This window comes from Diuraphis noxia, unplaced genomic scaffold, assembly GCF_037042655.1.
Source record: "Diuraphis noxia isolate RWA-SAM2 unplaced genomic scaffold, SU_Dnox_SAM2 contig0003, whole genome shotgun sequence".
Classification (NCBI taxonomy): domain Eukaryota; kingdom Metazoa; phylum Arthropoda; class Insecta; order Hemiptera; family Aphididae; genus Diuraphis; species Diuraphis noxia.
Window position 1 is genome coordinate 31,707,151 of NW_028301713.1, and position 17,882 is coordinate 31,725,032.

Below are 17,882 nucleotides of genomic sequence, written 5' to 3' on the forward strand. Positions count from 1 at the left end.
TATATTATCGTAATAACACGACCTTTACTTATAACAAACACAAACGACACACGTGATACCTACATTACATCACAAAATTCTATAGTATCGTGTAAGATGTAAGTAGGTATCTATATACTCTATGGTATATTGGTATGTACGGTCTATCTTACTGCTTAATGTATACATACATACACTAATATAGAAAAATAGAATTAGCGTATGGCGCTTAGATCATAATAATATAGCATATTTTCGTGATAAATCCGCAATAATGTACCTATATATATTAATATATTGAAATCACGACATGGGCAGTGTACGTTTGGCTAGCGCCACCTGTGGACGTCACTTGCCACCAGACAGTGTACTGCTGTTGACTGTTGTTGTTTCGCAGTTTCACTGATAAAGAAAAAACTTGAAACTACAGTGTTATTATTCACAGTAGGCTATAACGGCAGACGACACGGAACGGACTTCCCCGACTGGCTATTGTGATAACGTATTGATCTATAGTCTGTATAGTGTTATTATAGTGTATGGCGTATGCCGTATTGCCTTAATGCCTTCGCAATAACAATAATTGAATGCACGTCATCGTATATTCGAATATGATACTTTGACGGTGGCGATTGTCGGACGGGCGTTTGTGAGAAGTCTCGTGCGATTTGGCCGTTTAAAGAATTCGCGTGCCGCTGAATAGCTGGGGACAACAACATAACTATTATATTATATTATTATATATTTTTTTAAACCGTGGGACGACCGATAGTGCGATAGTAGGTCCTAATGTACCACATACCTATATATAATATTATGCTGTGGAGGTGGCACAAATAACAATAATAATAATATAATTTATTCTGGTGCGCCTTTCAAATTCAAAATTCAAATCGCGTTTCTGATTGTATCGTTTGGCATATACTGTACATCAATTGAAATAAACAAATTAGTAATAAGCAAAAAAATAATATGTGAACTTTTCTTCTATGTTGTCCATAGTTGTGTGCACATTTCACCAGACATTAATTGCTCCCAGATATCCATCAATGTGTTGTGTAAGTGATTAATGTTATTACGACTTACACTGATAAGTGTCATCAATGTTTTTAATTTTCGTTCAGTTAATGATGACTGATGGATATTGATCAATCAGTGAAAGGGTGGTTTGAAAGGATAAGCTTGATACAGAGAAAAGCTGATCACTACAAGCTTCATCAAGATATTCTTTCGTGAGTACTACATACATATTTTCTTATAATAATGCACTTTTATCTCTGCCTATATTTACAAAAATAAACAAATATAATTTTGTTGCAGATCATTATCGAATAAGGACAGTTTTGATTTTTACATTAATTCTAAGGGAATTATTATTAGTGCACACTCTTGTATATTACGCTGTCGTTGTCCACGATTTTATTATGAAGTTATTAAAAAAGTTGATATTGCAATTTTGCCAATACATTTATTAGAGCACATTTCCGATTTTATCAAGTAAGTGGTAAATTTTAACAGCATAACACATCAGTTAGTTTGATGCTGTAAGTTACTGATAACTGAATTGTTCTATATTTTTAAGTCCATTAAATTTTAGTTATTAATCATAAAATATAATAAATTTATAGATATTTATACAATTCAAAGTATAAACCATTAATTATTAAAATTAACATTATGTAGTTACCTGCAATGCAGTTGTGTTATCATTTATTACATACAAGTTGTCATGGTGACTAAGATATAACTTAACTTTCACTTGGCTCATCTTCACTGAAGCACATAGTTGTAGTTCTCATTAGAAACAATTAACTTACACCTGTTGATTTCTTGTAGTCTTTTTTTATTCAAATGTTCATATTTTATTAAATCATCACTCTCTTACAAAAATATTTTTATATTCCAGAAATTAGCATTGCCAAAGTTTTATTACAGAATTATTTTGTGGTTTTATGTTCTGGTAATTATAATATGTGATATATTGTTAAAAAAATATGGTAGACTAGTCTATAAGAAACAAACATTTAGGTAACATTCAATTTTTATCTGAGTTTTTACCTAAACTTCATGTTTTTAAGTAATTATTTTATTTATTTTTAGTGAGGTTCTTAACAAATCAAAACTTATCTATGTATTAATTGTATTTATCATTTATTAAAATACCTAATTTCACTGTTTTGATAGTTAAAAACATTTTGGTTAATATTTCATTTAGGTGCAAATACTTAAGTTAAACATCTTTTAAATTGTAAAATTCAAATTATGAGATTAAGTTAATTTAAATTATTATGGTTTAATGTGTCATTTGTGTAGGCACATTTAAAGTGAGGTATTGCCCGTGATAAGATATAAATTACAAAATATGAATTAGATCAAATTTTTTTCAATTATGATTCAGTAAATTATGTCTTAATTAGACACTATTCATTTTTATTTAAATAACCTAAAACTGTTTTATCAATTTTTATTTATTTTAAAAATCATTAAAGTTTTTCCATGGTTAAATAATTTTATAGTATTTCAAGTTGGTTTGAATTGACTAATCAATTTAATTTTTTTAATTTTTTATCTTATCAGATAATTGAATTTTGATTCAATTGATCCTCTGGAATCTGTATCTATACTGTACATATGTTATTACAGGTATGAGGTAATTACAGATATGACAATATTTTTTAAAATCAAATACAGTTTTTATATAAAATTCAAACTCCGGACATTTTCTGTAAAATGTATGCATTTATTATTATATTCTATTTGTTTGAAATATTTGAATACAAATTCAAACTTCAACTTTTCTTAAATTTTAAATTGTTCAAATCACTTTAAGTTCAAGGCGTTAGAGGATTCAAAAACTTTAAGAACCCAATGAACCCATAAGTTATTATGAAATAAATATTTTACTTGAATTCAAATTTTAAATAGTTATGTATGCAATTTTCATACATGTTTGCTAATTTATGTATAAATATTTCAGAACTTAAAAGTGAATCTAAATTTGATATAAAAATAATTGAGTATTGTTAATAAAATTTAACTGAGACGTCTGAGACACTAAATAATGTTTAAAAAATTATTTTGTTCTTAACTTATTAAATAAAAATTATCAATATCTTATTGATTTATAATCAATTATTTCAGAATTCTACTTAAAATCAAGAATTAATCTCATCTGAAAAGGGTGCAAGCGATATTTATATAGATTGTTAAACAGCTATTTTAAATACCTAGGTAAGATATAGGCTGTATATATATAATTTATGTGAAAAATATCGCATGTACTCCTTTGCATGATTTTGTACTTTGACCTATCACATTTAAACTATAAATTGTTCTTCCTCATAAAAAAGTATTAATTTTATTATTTTACTTATTATTCTAAATTAATAATGGAATTTGATGTATGAGACCTTGGATATCCTTCTAAATTAACTTTGGTTTTATTTATTATCATCTAATATTATTACTAACATGAATATAAGAAATGTATTTATTGGTAGACATTTATAATTAGTTTAATAATCAGTTATTATTATCATGAAAATTATAATAAATTATAATTTTTCATCTGCATAACTATTCACTTTTATGAAGTAAAATTTTATTAAAACTTCTAAACTGGTTTGGTGATTAATATATTTTTATTACAAATCCAATTTTTTTAAAGCTTTTAAAAAATAGATTATAAAAATACTAAAAGTGGTTACTATTTAAAAATTAATATCCATGTGTATATAATAGATTGAATATTCTTAAATGTTCATCTTGTAAACTACCGCCTACTTTATATAATAATAATAATAATAATAATAATAATAAATTACTTATGGTTGAGGACAATGGGAAAGCAAATCACATCATTTTAAAAATTGCAATGTTTACATACAATTTGCTTTTTACAATTATTATTTGTTTTTATACCAAATGTTTTTAATGTTTAATCAAAGTTGATTAATTTTGTATTTAATTATTTATTTTGTAGATGTGTTTATTCTGAGAACGATGTTACTGCACTGGAAAAAAAATTGATTAAATCAATCAATGTTGATCGTCCAAAAATAATAAAACGTCCATCCATTGATTTATATGAACCTAAAAGAATTTTGTGTGATATAAATCCAATATATTATTCACTAACACAGTATGATGATCTTTCTTCGAGTGAATTTAGTGATGTTGAACAGTGTACAAATGATGATGTAGAATCAGTCATTTTAAAGCAGGCAAATATTAATAATTTATCATTCTGCAGCATGGACATTAAATCAAATAATTCAGTTGAATCTCGCAAAATTAAATCTGAATCAAGTAGCTCTTGTCAAGAGTCAAATGTGTTAACTAATAAAGACAGTTTTATAGATGAAAAATCTTCTCTAAATTTTAAAATTGATGGATCAGATATTGGGAACAAAGTTAGAATAGTAAACAATATTAGCTGTGAGTTTCAACACGATTTTATTAAACACCCAAATGCTGACATAAATGGTTTTTCAAATGAAGAATTTGCAATTGGATGCAACAATATATTAGATTCATCGGTTCATGGTCCAAAAAATAAAACAATCCCAACTACTATTGGAATTGTGAAAAGTACCAAAGGCTGTGAACCTGATTTATCAAGGGTTGATAGTTTGATAAGCAAAAGTTTAAATGAAGAAAATATTTTATTCAATGATAACACTAATAAAATGATTCAAGAAACAGATAATGATGATTTAGATGTCTTATCGCCACACAGTTTTGAAACTTTTACTGTAATTAAAAAAAATAATGAAACCGGAGGTATTTTTTGTAATTTTAATAATTTTGAAGATAGTATTAACACAAGTGATCAAGACCCATTAAAAAGTGAATCAAATAATTTTCAGACATTTACTGTAATAAATGAAAATATAATAATTGATGATGACAGTAAATCTCAAACAGAAATAGTTGTAAATAGTGAAACTTTTGATCCTGAAACTTCAAATGATTATAAAACATTTACTGTTGTCAACGGAATTAGTAGATCTCCTTTTCATTCAGAGCAACTAAGTAGTTCATCTAATTCAACTCTATCAAATAGCAAAATATTTATAAATAATAATGACATTGATTTAGATTTATTACCATCAACACATACAGTATCTCAATTTGATACAATCACATTATTACCACAGTCAAATAATCACAATAACTGTAGTAATGAAGAATATAATGTATTAAAAACTTCAAATAGTGATGAAAAAGAGAATAACATATTACAATTTGATATTGATACTTCTAACAAAGAAACCCATGGACATAATGAGTCCTATAATCAAATTGATTTCAAACCTGAGGAAAACATTATAAATGACGTACTTAGTTATTCAAATAATTTTAATAGTATTGTAACATCAACTGCAAGTGTAATAAGTACTAATATAAAACATTGTAGTGATGTTATACCTAGTACATTATGTTCAGTTAGTGACAATACTACATTAAATTTTATTTGTGAAGATAACAATAGTCAAAAAAATTTAAATAATCAACATTTAGAAAAGCTGAAAAGTTCTGGCGAGTCTGATAGTACCCTTAGCTTACATCTTGAAATTTTAGAGAATAGCAAAGGAATGAATTCTCCTGACTCTCTAAATGAAGATGAAGTGTTTGGTTTAGAAGAAAAGCCTATTGTTTCTAGTAAGCTGGAATTTGTACCTTTAGAAGCAACACCAATCAAAGATAATAGAAGTCCACGTTTATCTAGAAAATACATGGAATGTTCTCCTGTTATATCAGCTAATGCTTATATTCCTGACGTTGATGTGGAAAAATCATCTATCACTGAAGAAAATAGTGAACGGAAGAACTCAAGCTCATTTTTCATTGATTTCAATCAAGGTAAACCAAAAAATAAACCTAAACGTTTTGAAAATCTCACCAAGAGTTTAGATTCTAGTACAATTGCTAATAGTAAAGAAAAAATATTCTCTATGTTTATTGATTTTAATGAAGATTCTGAATCTAGTGAGTCGTCATCTAAAGGTATTAAACATCGTAAACCTCAAACACTTACAGATCGATTTGTTCGAATGCATAGTGAAGAAGCTTGTGCCAAAATTAATGATTGTGAAAACACAGTAACTCCTCCCCCAAGTCGTATGACATCAACTGTTGAAAACTCTACTGCTGACATTTCTGATTCATGTAAAAAGCAAAGTGTATTCATGTTTATTGAAAATGATTCACCTACCCCAGTCAAACGAAGATCATTACCTCAGAGCTCTAGACTTAAGTCTCAAAGAAATTCTTGGAATGTTGACAGTACAGTTGTTCATAAGACTCATCACAGAACTCATAGTGTAAATTTATCTGAAGAAAATCATTTTGATGCCAGAATGACCCAGAGTCATATAGAAACAGGATCAAAAGACTTCAATAAACCTCCAGATTCATTTGATACTTTAGAATGTAATGTAACAATTACTGTAAATGGTGCAAAAGATAGTGGAATTGGTTTAGTTGACTCTTTTGTCCGGCTATCTGATATGGATAAAGCACCATCTCAAGAAATTATCAGTAGCTTAAATAAGAGTGAGTCAAAATCCGAATCTTTGAGACGAGATTTAAAAAATACAGAGTTAGGTAGATGTTTAAAACGAATGTTTCCATATTTGAAAAGTGTTGAAGTGGAACGTATATTACTCTCCAAACCACCTCATGTTCTTGATAGTAAAGAAGAAATTAAAACTGGTCTTGGACAAGATTTACTTCGTATGTTTTTAGAAGAAATTGGTGCAGATACAACTATTGATGTTAATGGAAGACGAATTAAGGCCCATAAATGTGTGTTAACTTCAAGATGTCAATATTTTGCTGCCATGTTCAGTGGTGGCTGGGTACAAAGTGCTGGGAATGTATTATATTTGAAAGGGTAAAAAAAAATTTAATTGACTTAATTCCTATATATTCATGTGTTTTTTTAAATTTTAGCTTTTCTTACAATACTGTTCATTTAACATTACGATACATCTATAGTGGTGAATGCGATTTCTCTGATATTAAAAATGTGGCTGAATTATCCAAATTGGCTGATATGTTATGTCTTGAAGGATTAAAAGATAACATAATGTTATACTTAGCAGCAGAGTATTGTCATTTTTTTAAAGAGGTTAATATTATGCTAATTAATAGCTTTTGATGTTAACCTTTAATTTGAAATTAATATTATTAGGTTTGCGACCGTTGCACTGTTGGTATTCTTGAATGCTTGACATTAAGTGTTGCTTATGGACTCGATGACCTTTATTTGTCTTGTATAGTGTGGATAAATGACAATTTTTCAGTGGTCTGGCCTACACATCATTTTGTGTCACTGCCACAAGATTTGAAAATCAAATGTTTCAGACATAAAGTTGCCCATATTGATGTAATTTATTTATATTACGTAGTTTAGTCAACAAAAATTTAATTCTTGTCTGTCAAATTTATAATTTTAATAAATTGTAGTTTTTGTTGACCACAAAATAACAACTATATTTTATACTTGCCATTTTAATCTGTTTTTAATTTGTATAGGATCTAAATGATGTAGTAAGTGTAACAGAAGGCTGTGAAAAAATCAAAAAATCTTTATCCAATGATGAATGGACTAAAGAAGTTATAGACTTAACTACAGATCTTTCAAATAGTGTAATAAAGTATTTGGCAAAACATTTTTATTCTACAATAACTTCAAAATAGTAAGTTGGTTATAATACACCTTGAATTATAAATATTTTAATTATCAATTGTATAATATAATGTGTTTCTTAATAGTTTTAAACAAATACTTGAAAGTGAAAACTTATTTGCTGATAGCTTTGCCACACATTTGTTGGCATCTTGTAATTGTGCAAATAGAAATCAAATTCGACAAGCTTATGATCACTTGAATAAATCATCATCAAATAATTTTTGGGTAAAATCACAAGTTAATTATTTTAAAAACTCAGCTAGGCCATTTAAAAATAAATTGAACAGTTTAAATAACAAGCATAATTTAGTTAATTCATAGTTACATTCATATTTTTTTTTACCATTGATTAAACATAAATTATGTTAGACTTTGTCCAAGTCAATATATTTTATTTAGCCATTTTTTCATTAGTGTTATAAAATGTAGTATTAAAATAAATCATATTACACATTGGCCTTATATATTCTTGCTTAAGAGTTAAGATGATGTCGCATCCGCATGTGTGTCTTGGTTCACATGAATGACAAAGTCAATTTTTATTCACCAGTTTCAATAGTAAACTGTTAGTTTTAATATGAAAATTGATTTACCTATTATAAAATGTATAGGTAAAATTTTTGTCTAGGGCTCTACATCATAGATAATAAAGAATTTATACAGTACATGTGGGGTACCTTCCTCTTAAAAATAAATAATTACTGTAACATTGGTCTTTGATATTTAAATCTAATGTAGCCCAAGTATTTAAATTGTTCACTAATTTATTATTTTGTTGTAATCATCATTTATCTAACATCTTATAGATTATTTTATACAACTTTTCAATAATCAATTAATCAAATAAGTATATATTTTATATTATTATTTATCGTGCATTTTTAGCATACACAAGGAGACATTTTGGTGAATGCTATTATGGAGTTAATAGTTAAAGGTTTAGCTTCTGACTTCAGGAATGGTAGAGAAAGACAAGCAATGGGCAGTCTTCCAAATGATTATCGTATGTCTGAAACTCTTGCTAAAAAAATTGCATTTGAGTTGGGCTTACCTGGAATAGAATTAACAGCAAATGGAACTTTGATAACATCAAGCCCTGTTAAAAAAATGACGACTAGTACTAGAATGTTAAATAAAACACCGGAAAAAAAAGTTAAATTAAAAACTGCGGTTGAAAACACTCCGTTTACAAAAGTTAAAACTCCAGGGAAATTTGCTGAGGTATGTAATAAAAAATTTGTTATTTTGTAAATTCTATCAAATATTATCTATATAGTATTTTACAATGATTAAAAAAAAAAAACAATTTCAGGTCAAATCACGGTATATGGAACCAAAACCACAACTCACTACATCTACATCTCCAAAAATGGTATCTGTTCATAAAGATTTACCTCGTGGCCGTCGAATTATGTCATCATCGACATCTCTAATTTCATCGCCTAGTGTTAGGAACACTATGACAAGTTCCAGGTTATCTACCAATCGAATAGACAGTGGCTTGAAAACTAAAACATCATCTGAATTATCATTGTCTACTCCTAAACCAAAACCTAGAACCATGTTGCCTAAAACTGATCCTCTACCATCTAACAATCGTACATCATCTATTGCAATAAAACAAACACCTAAAACAACTAGAAAACCTGTACAAAATTATGCAAATATTAAAAAAAACCCTAATGAAAAAATTATGAATGGGATTAAAAAACAAACTATCATTCCTAAAACAAAGCTGTTGCCAAATGGACATCCCTCAATAGGTTCCAGATCAGGTACGTTTTGTAAAGATGAACCTACTGTTATACATAGTAAAGATATTACTACTTGATTCTGTGTTTGATCAATTGGATAGTAAAAAAAAAGTAATGAAAAAATGTTGGTTCATATTAACTATTTGCCTATTTGATATTATATAATTTAGTTTTAGCCACTAAAAGTGCAATTTTTCCATTTCAAATCTGATTGAGATATTAGCCCTTTTTTAATGTTACTGGAAATGAAAATGTTTAATACTTATAATGTAATATTGTTCATTTATAATTGTAGTATTCTATAACAACCAAAATAAATGCCCAATTACTTAAAAATTTTACCACCATACATTTATGAGTATTATTATTTTAATTATTAAAATAAAAAATGTCAATCTAAATGTTTTATATGTTTAGTGTTTACTTCTTTTTTTTTTGCATATTTTTGCTCATAATAATTATCATGTATATGTAATTTTTCATTTGTCTGAAGTGAACAGTGTTTATTGTGCAATACATAAGTCATAAATACATATATTATTATAGTTATTATACATTATAACTATTTTTTATGATGTTTCAATGAACTTCGATAAATTATGATAACAATTTATTAATTGTAAGTTTATATTGACCTTTCAGGGATAAAAAAAATTTTAATATAAATTATGTTGTATATTTAGTTATAATAATTATATTTTAAATATATATAGATATATTATTTTTTTCTTGTTAATTCATTTTTTTGTTTGTTATGATATGATTTTAACAATTTTACATTTAAATAATAATATCCTAATATTGTCTTTCTAAGTTTTTAATTGCAATATTTTAATACAGTACTTTTAATTTATAATATGAACTAGTCATTGTGCCATTTATGATATAAAATTTTTAAATATTTCACTTTATACAATATTATTGTTTATTATTTATTTTTATATTTAATAGTTATTTATGCACAGTTTTATGTTTATTAGTACACTTAATTATGTTTGTATTTTAGTATTAATTCTCTGGTAAATTTTATAATTTTAACTTATCCTGTGCTTTGTCCGTCCAAATTCCAAAGATAGTATAAATAATTGTTATTCTTTATGAGTTAGTAGCTGTATTTATGAGGATAATTTAAAATATATTTTAATAACTGTGCAATTCTGAAAAAATGTGCAATCTCATCATTTAAAGTTTTAAATTTATTGATTTTATTTTTGTGACTAATTATTGTTAGTTATTTTATTTTTAATCACAATATTCTAACCATAAGTATATTATCATGTTATGTTCAAATTAACTAGTTAAAAAAAAAGATTTATGAAAGGTATATCTTTGTATTTCGTTTTGATTATGCTTTAATTCAAAACCTATGTATATACATCTTTATATATTTTTTTAATTCAGCATTAGCTTATACATAATATATTATAGTATATTGAGATTTAAGTTACTGTAAAAACTATTATTCATAGTTAATTTTAAGTATTATGATATCCTATTTTGTAGTTGATCAATTTATAGATTATGAGATAATGAATCAACTATTTATACCTTAGCTCTCTACTTTGTTCAAATATTTGTACTATGTATTTAAGCTTTTATGTAAAATTAAAGTTTTTTGTAATGTTACTGCAAGCATTTACAACTATTCATATTATTGTTACCTATTATTCAGGCGAAGATATGTATTAAAGTCCAATAAATGCTTTTTATCATGTGTTAAGCTCAAAACATATAATTACAAATATTAAGAAAATAAATTTATTCATATACATGTTTTAAATATTTTACTGATTTACTTTAACCACCTACAATTTGTTACAGTACTATGTTTAAGAGTGTTAACAATATTCTACATCAGGGGTTCTCAACCTAGCCGCCATGGACACTGGTCAAGGGTCTGAACATTTTAATTGGAATAAACATGGAGATTTTTTAGGCGTCTATATTTATTCTATCATCTTATTTGTGTGTGTTTATATTGTAAACTGTATAATAGGTAAGAAGGCCTCAATGAGTCTGCACTACTTAAAAGGTTAGAAACCGTTGTTCTACATAATTGAGGTAGTAGTTTGACTAATACCCAAATTTGAAAGAGTGAATTGACATATATCAAGTAATCAACCATTTTATCAGAAAAATATGTGAAAGAGTCATAAATATCTTGAAATTTAGTATAATATTTTTCTGATATTCCTACTAAATACTTAATAAAATAACTTTACAATTTCGATATAGAGGGGAATTTTCATATACTTGAGTAATTTCGAGAACTCTTGGACAATATAAAATACTTACTAAAGCAATTTTGTATTTGTGAATACCTATTTGAATTCATTTAAAATTATATTCTGGAGACAAATTTAAAATATCTGAGTAAACTGTGAGTTATTAAATTAATTGTTAATAATTAAGATTTACGACTATCAATTTAATAATTCCTAGCATTTCTGGAATAATTTAATAAATACAGAAATTTTATTAAATATAATTTAACTTCTATTTCTCATGGGTGGGTGAGTCACTCAAACTATTTGAACTGCTGTCTGCCAGTTTTAATTTTATTTAGACACTGACTTTCATAACCTGCATAACCTAACCATAATCTTTTCTTTTTTTTTCATTAATTCAATTAAGAAGCATTTTTATACCACTTTATGTACTTAAGATGATTTTGTTTTTTTTTTTAAAGGTGGTCTGTATAATCTTGTATTGCTATCAGCACAGTCAATTAAGAAACCTTTATTGGCTATGATAGCATTTATCCAAAATTCCATATCAGAATTAAAATTAATACATGGTGAGTGGTTAATACATTATTAAAAATTGGGTAAACCAATTCTCAATACTTTGTACTTAATCAATAATTCAGTTTTCATGTAAGCCCTGATATATTATGTTTCATGCCCCTATCAGATGTCAACCGCTTTGATTTATATCACAAATAAATAAAAAGGTTCAGATATTTTAACATACAATCATACATGAATGCTGTCTTACACAATTTATGTTATTAGCTCATTTCAGTTCACAAGGTCACTTCCACATTAATAAAAAAAGTAAAACCTACTTCTTAAATACTATTATGCATTATTTTTTAATTGGTTAAATGATCCACATATTATAAACTATGTTATTTATTATCATCACCATTATCTAACTATAGATAGCAACAATATTGTCCTTCTATAGTTCAGTTATACATTTATAGAGTTCAACAATTTCAAACATGACAGCTCACTGTAAGGACATAATGTCTTACCTATGGCTATTATTTTTATAGTTGCCAAACCTGTTTATTTATATCCAAAATTGGAATACTGTTAGCAAGTTTATTATTTTAATTTATAACTTATAAAAGTTTATCAATAAATTTATCATTGATATATTTTATATTTCATGTACAATGAAAGACATGTTTACCTTAGATTCGCACATTTAGTAAAATCACAGAAATATAAATATTTATAACAATCAGAAAATATCTAATTTATTTTTATTTTCATTATAAATTAAGAAATATAGAAATATATAACTATTCAACATTATATAGTAAATCATAGAAAGAATAACAAAAATAGATTTTAATTAGCTATATTTAAAATAAAATTAACTATAAAATAAAATAAAATAATACTTCATAAATAAAATGATATGGAATATGTACCTAACAATAGTTCAATAATAAAATGATTAAAACGAAAAATAATATCAACTAATAATGTTATTATCATTAGTTATTTCTAGAAATTGAGCACAGATATCCCTCCAGCATTCACCCTTTTGATTGAACACAAACTTGTAGTAATTTCCATCAGCACAAATAACTATTTTAACAGTTTAAAAATTATGATGTGCAAATAAATTTTAAATTTTAATTATTACCTATGATGCAATTGTTTTCTGATCCAAATGCACAAACACACTGTGGTCCGTTAGGCACTTGAAATTTACAAAAGCTCCAACTAGAACTAAAGTATTTTGGTAGGAAATTTGAAGCTAAACTTGACTGCTTATTTAAACTTTGGTCTTCTAATGCAAATATATGAATGGTTCCATGATCACTAGCTACACACATCATAGTTGAATCCGCGTTGAAATTAATACTAAATTAGTGTAGTAAATAAATGAATAAACGATTAAATTGAAAATTAAGATAAAAACTTAATCTTTAAGTTATATGAAAACAACCAAATAAATTACCAATAAATTTGAGCTGTATTAGTTCCTCTTCGAAATTCATACAACATATTTCCAGACTTTGTGTCAAATACTCTTATAAGAGTCCCCTAAAAAATATTTTTATTTGCGTTCATTAGTACTATTTAAAAATACTATTTAAAATAACTATTTAATAAAATTTACTCTTTCAGATGCAGTTGCCAGTCTTGTACCCTGTAAATTAAGAGCTATACATCCTAAGAGAGTTTCGTGTGCAGCAACATCCAGAGGTGGTTTATCTGTATCTGCCAGATCTACCAATTGAACATGTCCCATTTTTCTCCCAGGGAATGCTAGTAATGAATTGTTGCTATTGGGGCATAGCATACACAAACCTAAAAAAAAATAATTTTATTTAACTGTTAGTTTTTAAAAAGTTAAAACAATGGAAAATAGTTATGATATATACAGGGTGATTCATCAAGAATGCTCACCCCTATTTTTCTATTATAATGAAATTATTCAAAATCTGATTTTTGAAATCTTTAAATATACTCAGATCATATTTTCAAATAATTGAGATTTTTTGTACTGCTTAAGAAGTGTCCTGTGGCAATACAAACTTTTGTTTTTCAAATGAGAGCCCCAATTTTTTACTATAAATTATTTAGCAGATTAGCTGTGTGATTAGCGGTTTGCACATGGTTCGACCACTATGTGTTCTTCTACCCAAAGTAAACATTTTAATAACTAGGAGACTATTCGTTCGAATTTTGATCTCGAAATACATCAAATTTCTTAAAAAAATTATCCATTAAATAATTTACAGATAAAAATTGAGATTTTCATTTAAAAAACATGTTTGTATCGCCACAGGAAACTCCTTAGATAGTACAAAAATCTCAAGAACTTGAAAATATGGTCTTTGAATAAATTTAAAGATTCCAAAAATCAGATTTAGAATAACTTCATTATGAATGAAAAAATAGGGAGTGACCATGCTTGGTGAATCACTCTGTACCTTTTGGATTTGCATGAGTTTCAAACACATGTAGCTGCTGTGGAGTCTGTGTGAATGTGTAGACTTTGATGACACCTTCAAGCACAACAACTATTCGATCCCTTCTTAGCCGCACACATAGCACGTGTGTGTTGAACTCCAAAGTAATCACAGAATCTTTTTTCAGATCATCCCAGATAACAACTGTGGGAAAAACAACCTCACAAATGAAAACGTTGATGGGTTTAATTTTTGAGTTCAATTGAGGTCGTACCTCTGTTTGTAGGATATTTTGGAGATGTACCTCCACCGACCATAGCTAAATAGTTACATCTAAATAACATTTCTACAAAGGCAAGGCCACCATCTGGAAAGTCTTGACGAACTTTTTCTTTTAAAGGATCACAGTTGTAAACTCTAAATCCCTTATCCATACCACAAGCAAAACATCCTGGAAACAAATCATAATTAATTAGAATTGGATTTTTTAGTATATTAGTATCTACTGGACATTCTTATTTTTAATTTCTTTTTAAACAATAAGAAAGCAATAGATAAAACAGAAAAAAACGTAAATATACTATCTATTGAGAACCATAATAATATAGTTAGATATAGCAATAAACAATATCAGCAAAATGATTGTATAGTATAGTTTGAAATCGTATTTCCTACTTGCATCGTATTCCTAATTTAAAACCTAATTGTCAAAATGGCGTTGGATGGGTAAGTAAGTATTAAGTAGTCTAATTGTAAGGTTAAAAACGGATCAATTGATTACCTTGATCCTGATTGAAGCCAGCAAACAATAGTCGATTGCCGTGGGGATTACTTCGTCCGATGTTCATTATTTAAACTCGGTCAACTGGCGAGGATTCGTTCAGCATATATCCATCCGTCAAACTGTGGACGGAAGGACGTGTTTCCAAAACAACTTGTTAACCGTATCGGCGACCTATTGGCTGCGTGAGGCACCTTAGGTGCATGATAAAAACAATTTGACCACCTTAGCGTTTAACGTTTCCTTTGTAGTGCCAGGGGAACATAAAAACGTATAAAATTGCATGTATATCGTACGTGGATAAGGAAGTGTTTTGCAAAAAAACAGTGAAAAAATAAATAAACGTACTTTCGGATTGAAACCGTGGCGGCAGAATTCTTAAATCAGGAATTGTCGGGGGTATAAATAAGTTATAAGAAGGAAAAAACAATATTATTATTATTATTATTAGGGAACAAAAACAATAACAAAAATCAACAACGAAAGAAACCAGTTTCGGCCACGGCGGCGGCGTTCAGGATAAATAAAATTGAAAATAATCAGAACGTCATAATAAAAGATAAAGACATTTTTTTTATGTATATATATATTCCGATTTTTCACTTTCTCAGTAAATATGTTCTCACACGTCGCTTATCTTTGGACCGTTATCAATCACCGTGGGTTGGCACCGCCGCAACGTCAGCTGAACCATAAATAATAAGAACACAGAATAATTATTCTGTGATAAAAATATCTTCATTATCTATGAGCTGAGCCTGCTAGCTGAACACACGGGGAAAACTGAAAAGTGATATAAATTTTAGTCACTGCGGCCTATCGCCTATAGCATGCAGCTGCAGCAGCAGCTGCTGCTCTTGTTTTTGCGTTTTGCTTCTCCCCCTCACCCGTTTTATTATCTATGGCAAGTCTGTGACTCGGTAGTTATTTCCCTTTTGTGTAACATACTACACACGCCATTGATATTATTATTATTATTATTATTATTTCCAAACTGCTGGCGATTGCCGCCGCCGTCGCCCGCCGGTCTAATTTGCCGGCTTGCGGTTGTCAGTTGCCGCCAGTCTGTGCCGACCGCTAGACGATAGACATTGTGGTAGTGACGTTCGCAGCGCTCACGGCTAACTCGTTGTTCGACTTTGTGCTCGTCTCTAGTCACTCAATCAATGCACCGGCCCTTTATAGTACATATATATATAAATGTTAATATTTTTTTGTAGGCCGTTTAGCGATTTTTAAAAATCGTTTCTTAGCGATCCGACGACTACGCCGCACTTGCGAGCTTCGAAGCCACATTAATTATTAATAACACAATATTCAACGTTAATAATATTATTATTGTCATGTCGTTGCGATGATGTCCCGTCCGTCACCCGTTATCTGAACGCCACTCGCGGCCGTCGAATTATTGACCCATCAACATATGCTATTGGCGCCGCTTGTCATTGGTTACGAAATTGGAATTAGGTCTCCACGGGCCATCAACTACCAATTATCCATCCGCTTTAAGACCGAATCCGTCATTGTTACATTCGAAGTGATTTCATCCCGCAGGAGGTTCGTATTTTCATAATATTATGCAATTATTATGGGATAAGTAATTATGTTGTAATGTAATAATAATTTATTATTATTATTATTATGTCTTTATTATTGTTGTGGCAATATAATAATTGCGGTTTGTGAGTTTAGCAGTGGCTAACTCCACTACCCATTTACATCACGATAATGAGTAAGTAGGTTCTCTTTAAGGATTTTAATCTATGGCAATATTTGCATTAAACACTGACTTGTGTAAAATGCAGGTGGTAGCTGCTAAGTACGAACCCTCTACCCATATTAATTAATTTATTTCAATTGACGGATGTCATAGTGCCCACATTATACTGCCAGCTTAATATTATAATATGGATACTTACAACTAGGGTGTCATCATAATAGGTAAAGTATCATACAAATAATTATTGTACAGTAGGTATCATATACACCTATTTACTGACGATTTGAACTAATAATGTTTTGAGTAAAAATTGTGAAATTTATTTGAGGACCCTCGTCCACTTCAACGGCTTGAACCGTTCCTGGACCTTGATATGTCCCTTTACTTGATATACAAATTAATAGTAATATATGACGCGGTGGAGACATAAAATATTCTACACTTAAATATTATAAGATATTATCTACGTGTTGTGTTTCTAATTATTATATTATCTTAAGCGTAATATTAGGTACAATATGTTTTGTATTGTCCATTTGAACACGTGAGTTGCTTAGATTTTTTACTATCGCCAAGGTTCGGAGTGCGATTTTAGCTTCTCGTTTTGGCACTAAGGCGTAGCGTATTATTATTGTGACCACGATAGCTGCATGTAGTGATATTAATAATAATATAATAACGATAAAAATATGTGGTAGGGGGAAACTGTTTTTGAACTCGAGCCACGAATGATTTTAAAACATAGCTGCTGCACGGAATGCCCTTGAGGACAACTGATATACCCCACCCAT

The 17,882-nt window shown here is 28.3% G+C and overlaps 3 protein-coding genes across 7 annotated transcripts in view; 2 read left to right on the plus strand and 1 right to left on the minus strand.

The window, feature by feature from the left end:
- The first annotated feature begins 373 nt into the window (after nt 1-373).
- Nucleotides 374-11,212, plus strand: LOC107163264 (uncharacterized). Of its 2 annotated transcripts, XM_015510591.2 has the most exons (10): nt 374-1,037; nt 1,104-1,211; nt 1,300-1,476; nt 3,962-6,877; nt 6,937-7,114; nt 7,178-7,372; nt 7,522-7,685; nt 7,762-7,903; nt 8,564-8,899; nt 8,991-11,212. In XM_015510591.2, exons 2-10 carry the CDS (start codon nt 1,117-1,119, stop codon nt 9,507-9,509), a joined length of 4,722 nt encoding a protein of 1,573 aa, XP_015366077.2. In that variant the 5' UTR covers nt 374-1,037; nt 1,104-1,116; the 3' UTR covers nt 9,510-11,212. The 2 variants fall into 2 exon arrangements, with proteins under 2 accessions (XP_015366077.2, XP_089079166.1); XM_089223040.1 differs by having other exon boundaries at nt 374-1,211.
- Nucleotides 11,213-12,893: 1,681 nt separating this feature from the next.
- Nucleotides 12,894-16,045, minus strand: LOC107163259 (WD repeat domain phosphoinositide-interacting protein 3). 2 transcript variants are annotated; one of them, XM_015510580.2, is made up of 8 exons: nt 15,720-16,045; nt 15,372-15,614; nt 14,865-15,041; nt 14,612-14,794; nt 13,795-13,985; nt 13,633-13,718; nt 13,315-13,535; nt 12,894-13,256 (listed from the first exon to the last, which is right to left on the minus strand). In XM_015510580.2, the coding sequence occupies exons 2-8, from the start codon at nt 15,436-15,438 to the stop codon at nt 13,141-13,143; spliced, it is 1,041 nt and encodes a 346-aa protein (XP_015366066.1). In that variant the 5' UTR covers nt 15,439-15,614; nt 15,720-16,045; the 3' UTR covers nt 12,894-13,140. The 2 variants fall into 2 exon arrangements, with proteins under 2 accessions (XP_015366066.1, XP_015366067.1); XM_015510581.2 differs by having other exon boundaries at nt 15,372-16,044.
- A 333-nt stretch (nt 16,046-16,378) lies between these two features.
- LOC107163262 (ATP-binding cassette sub-family C member 4-like) overlaps nt 16,379-17,882 on the plus strand; it is a 56,974-nt gene continuing 55,470 nt past the window's right edge. Inside the window, exon 1 of one of the 3 annotated variants that reach the window (XM_015510586.2) lies at nt 16,379-16,928. The gene's annotated coding sequence lies outside the window, so the exon portion shown is untranslated. The remainder of the gene's footprint in view (nt 16,929-17,882) is intronic. The other 2 variants (XM_015510585.2, XM_015510584.2) reach the window with 2 other exon arrangements.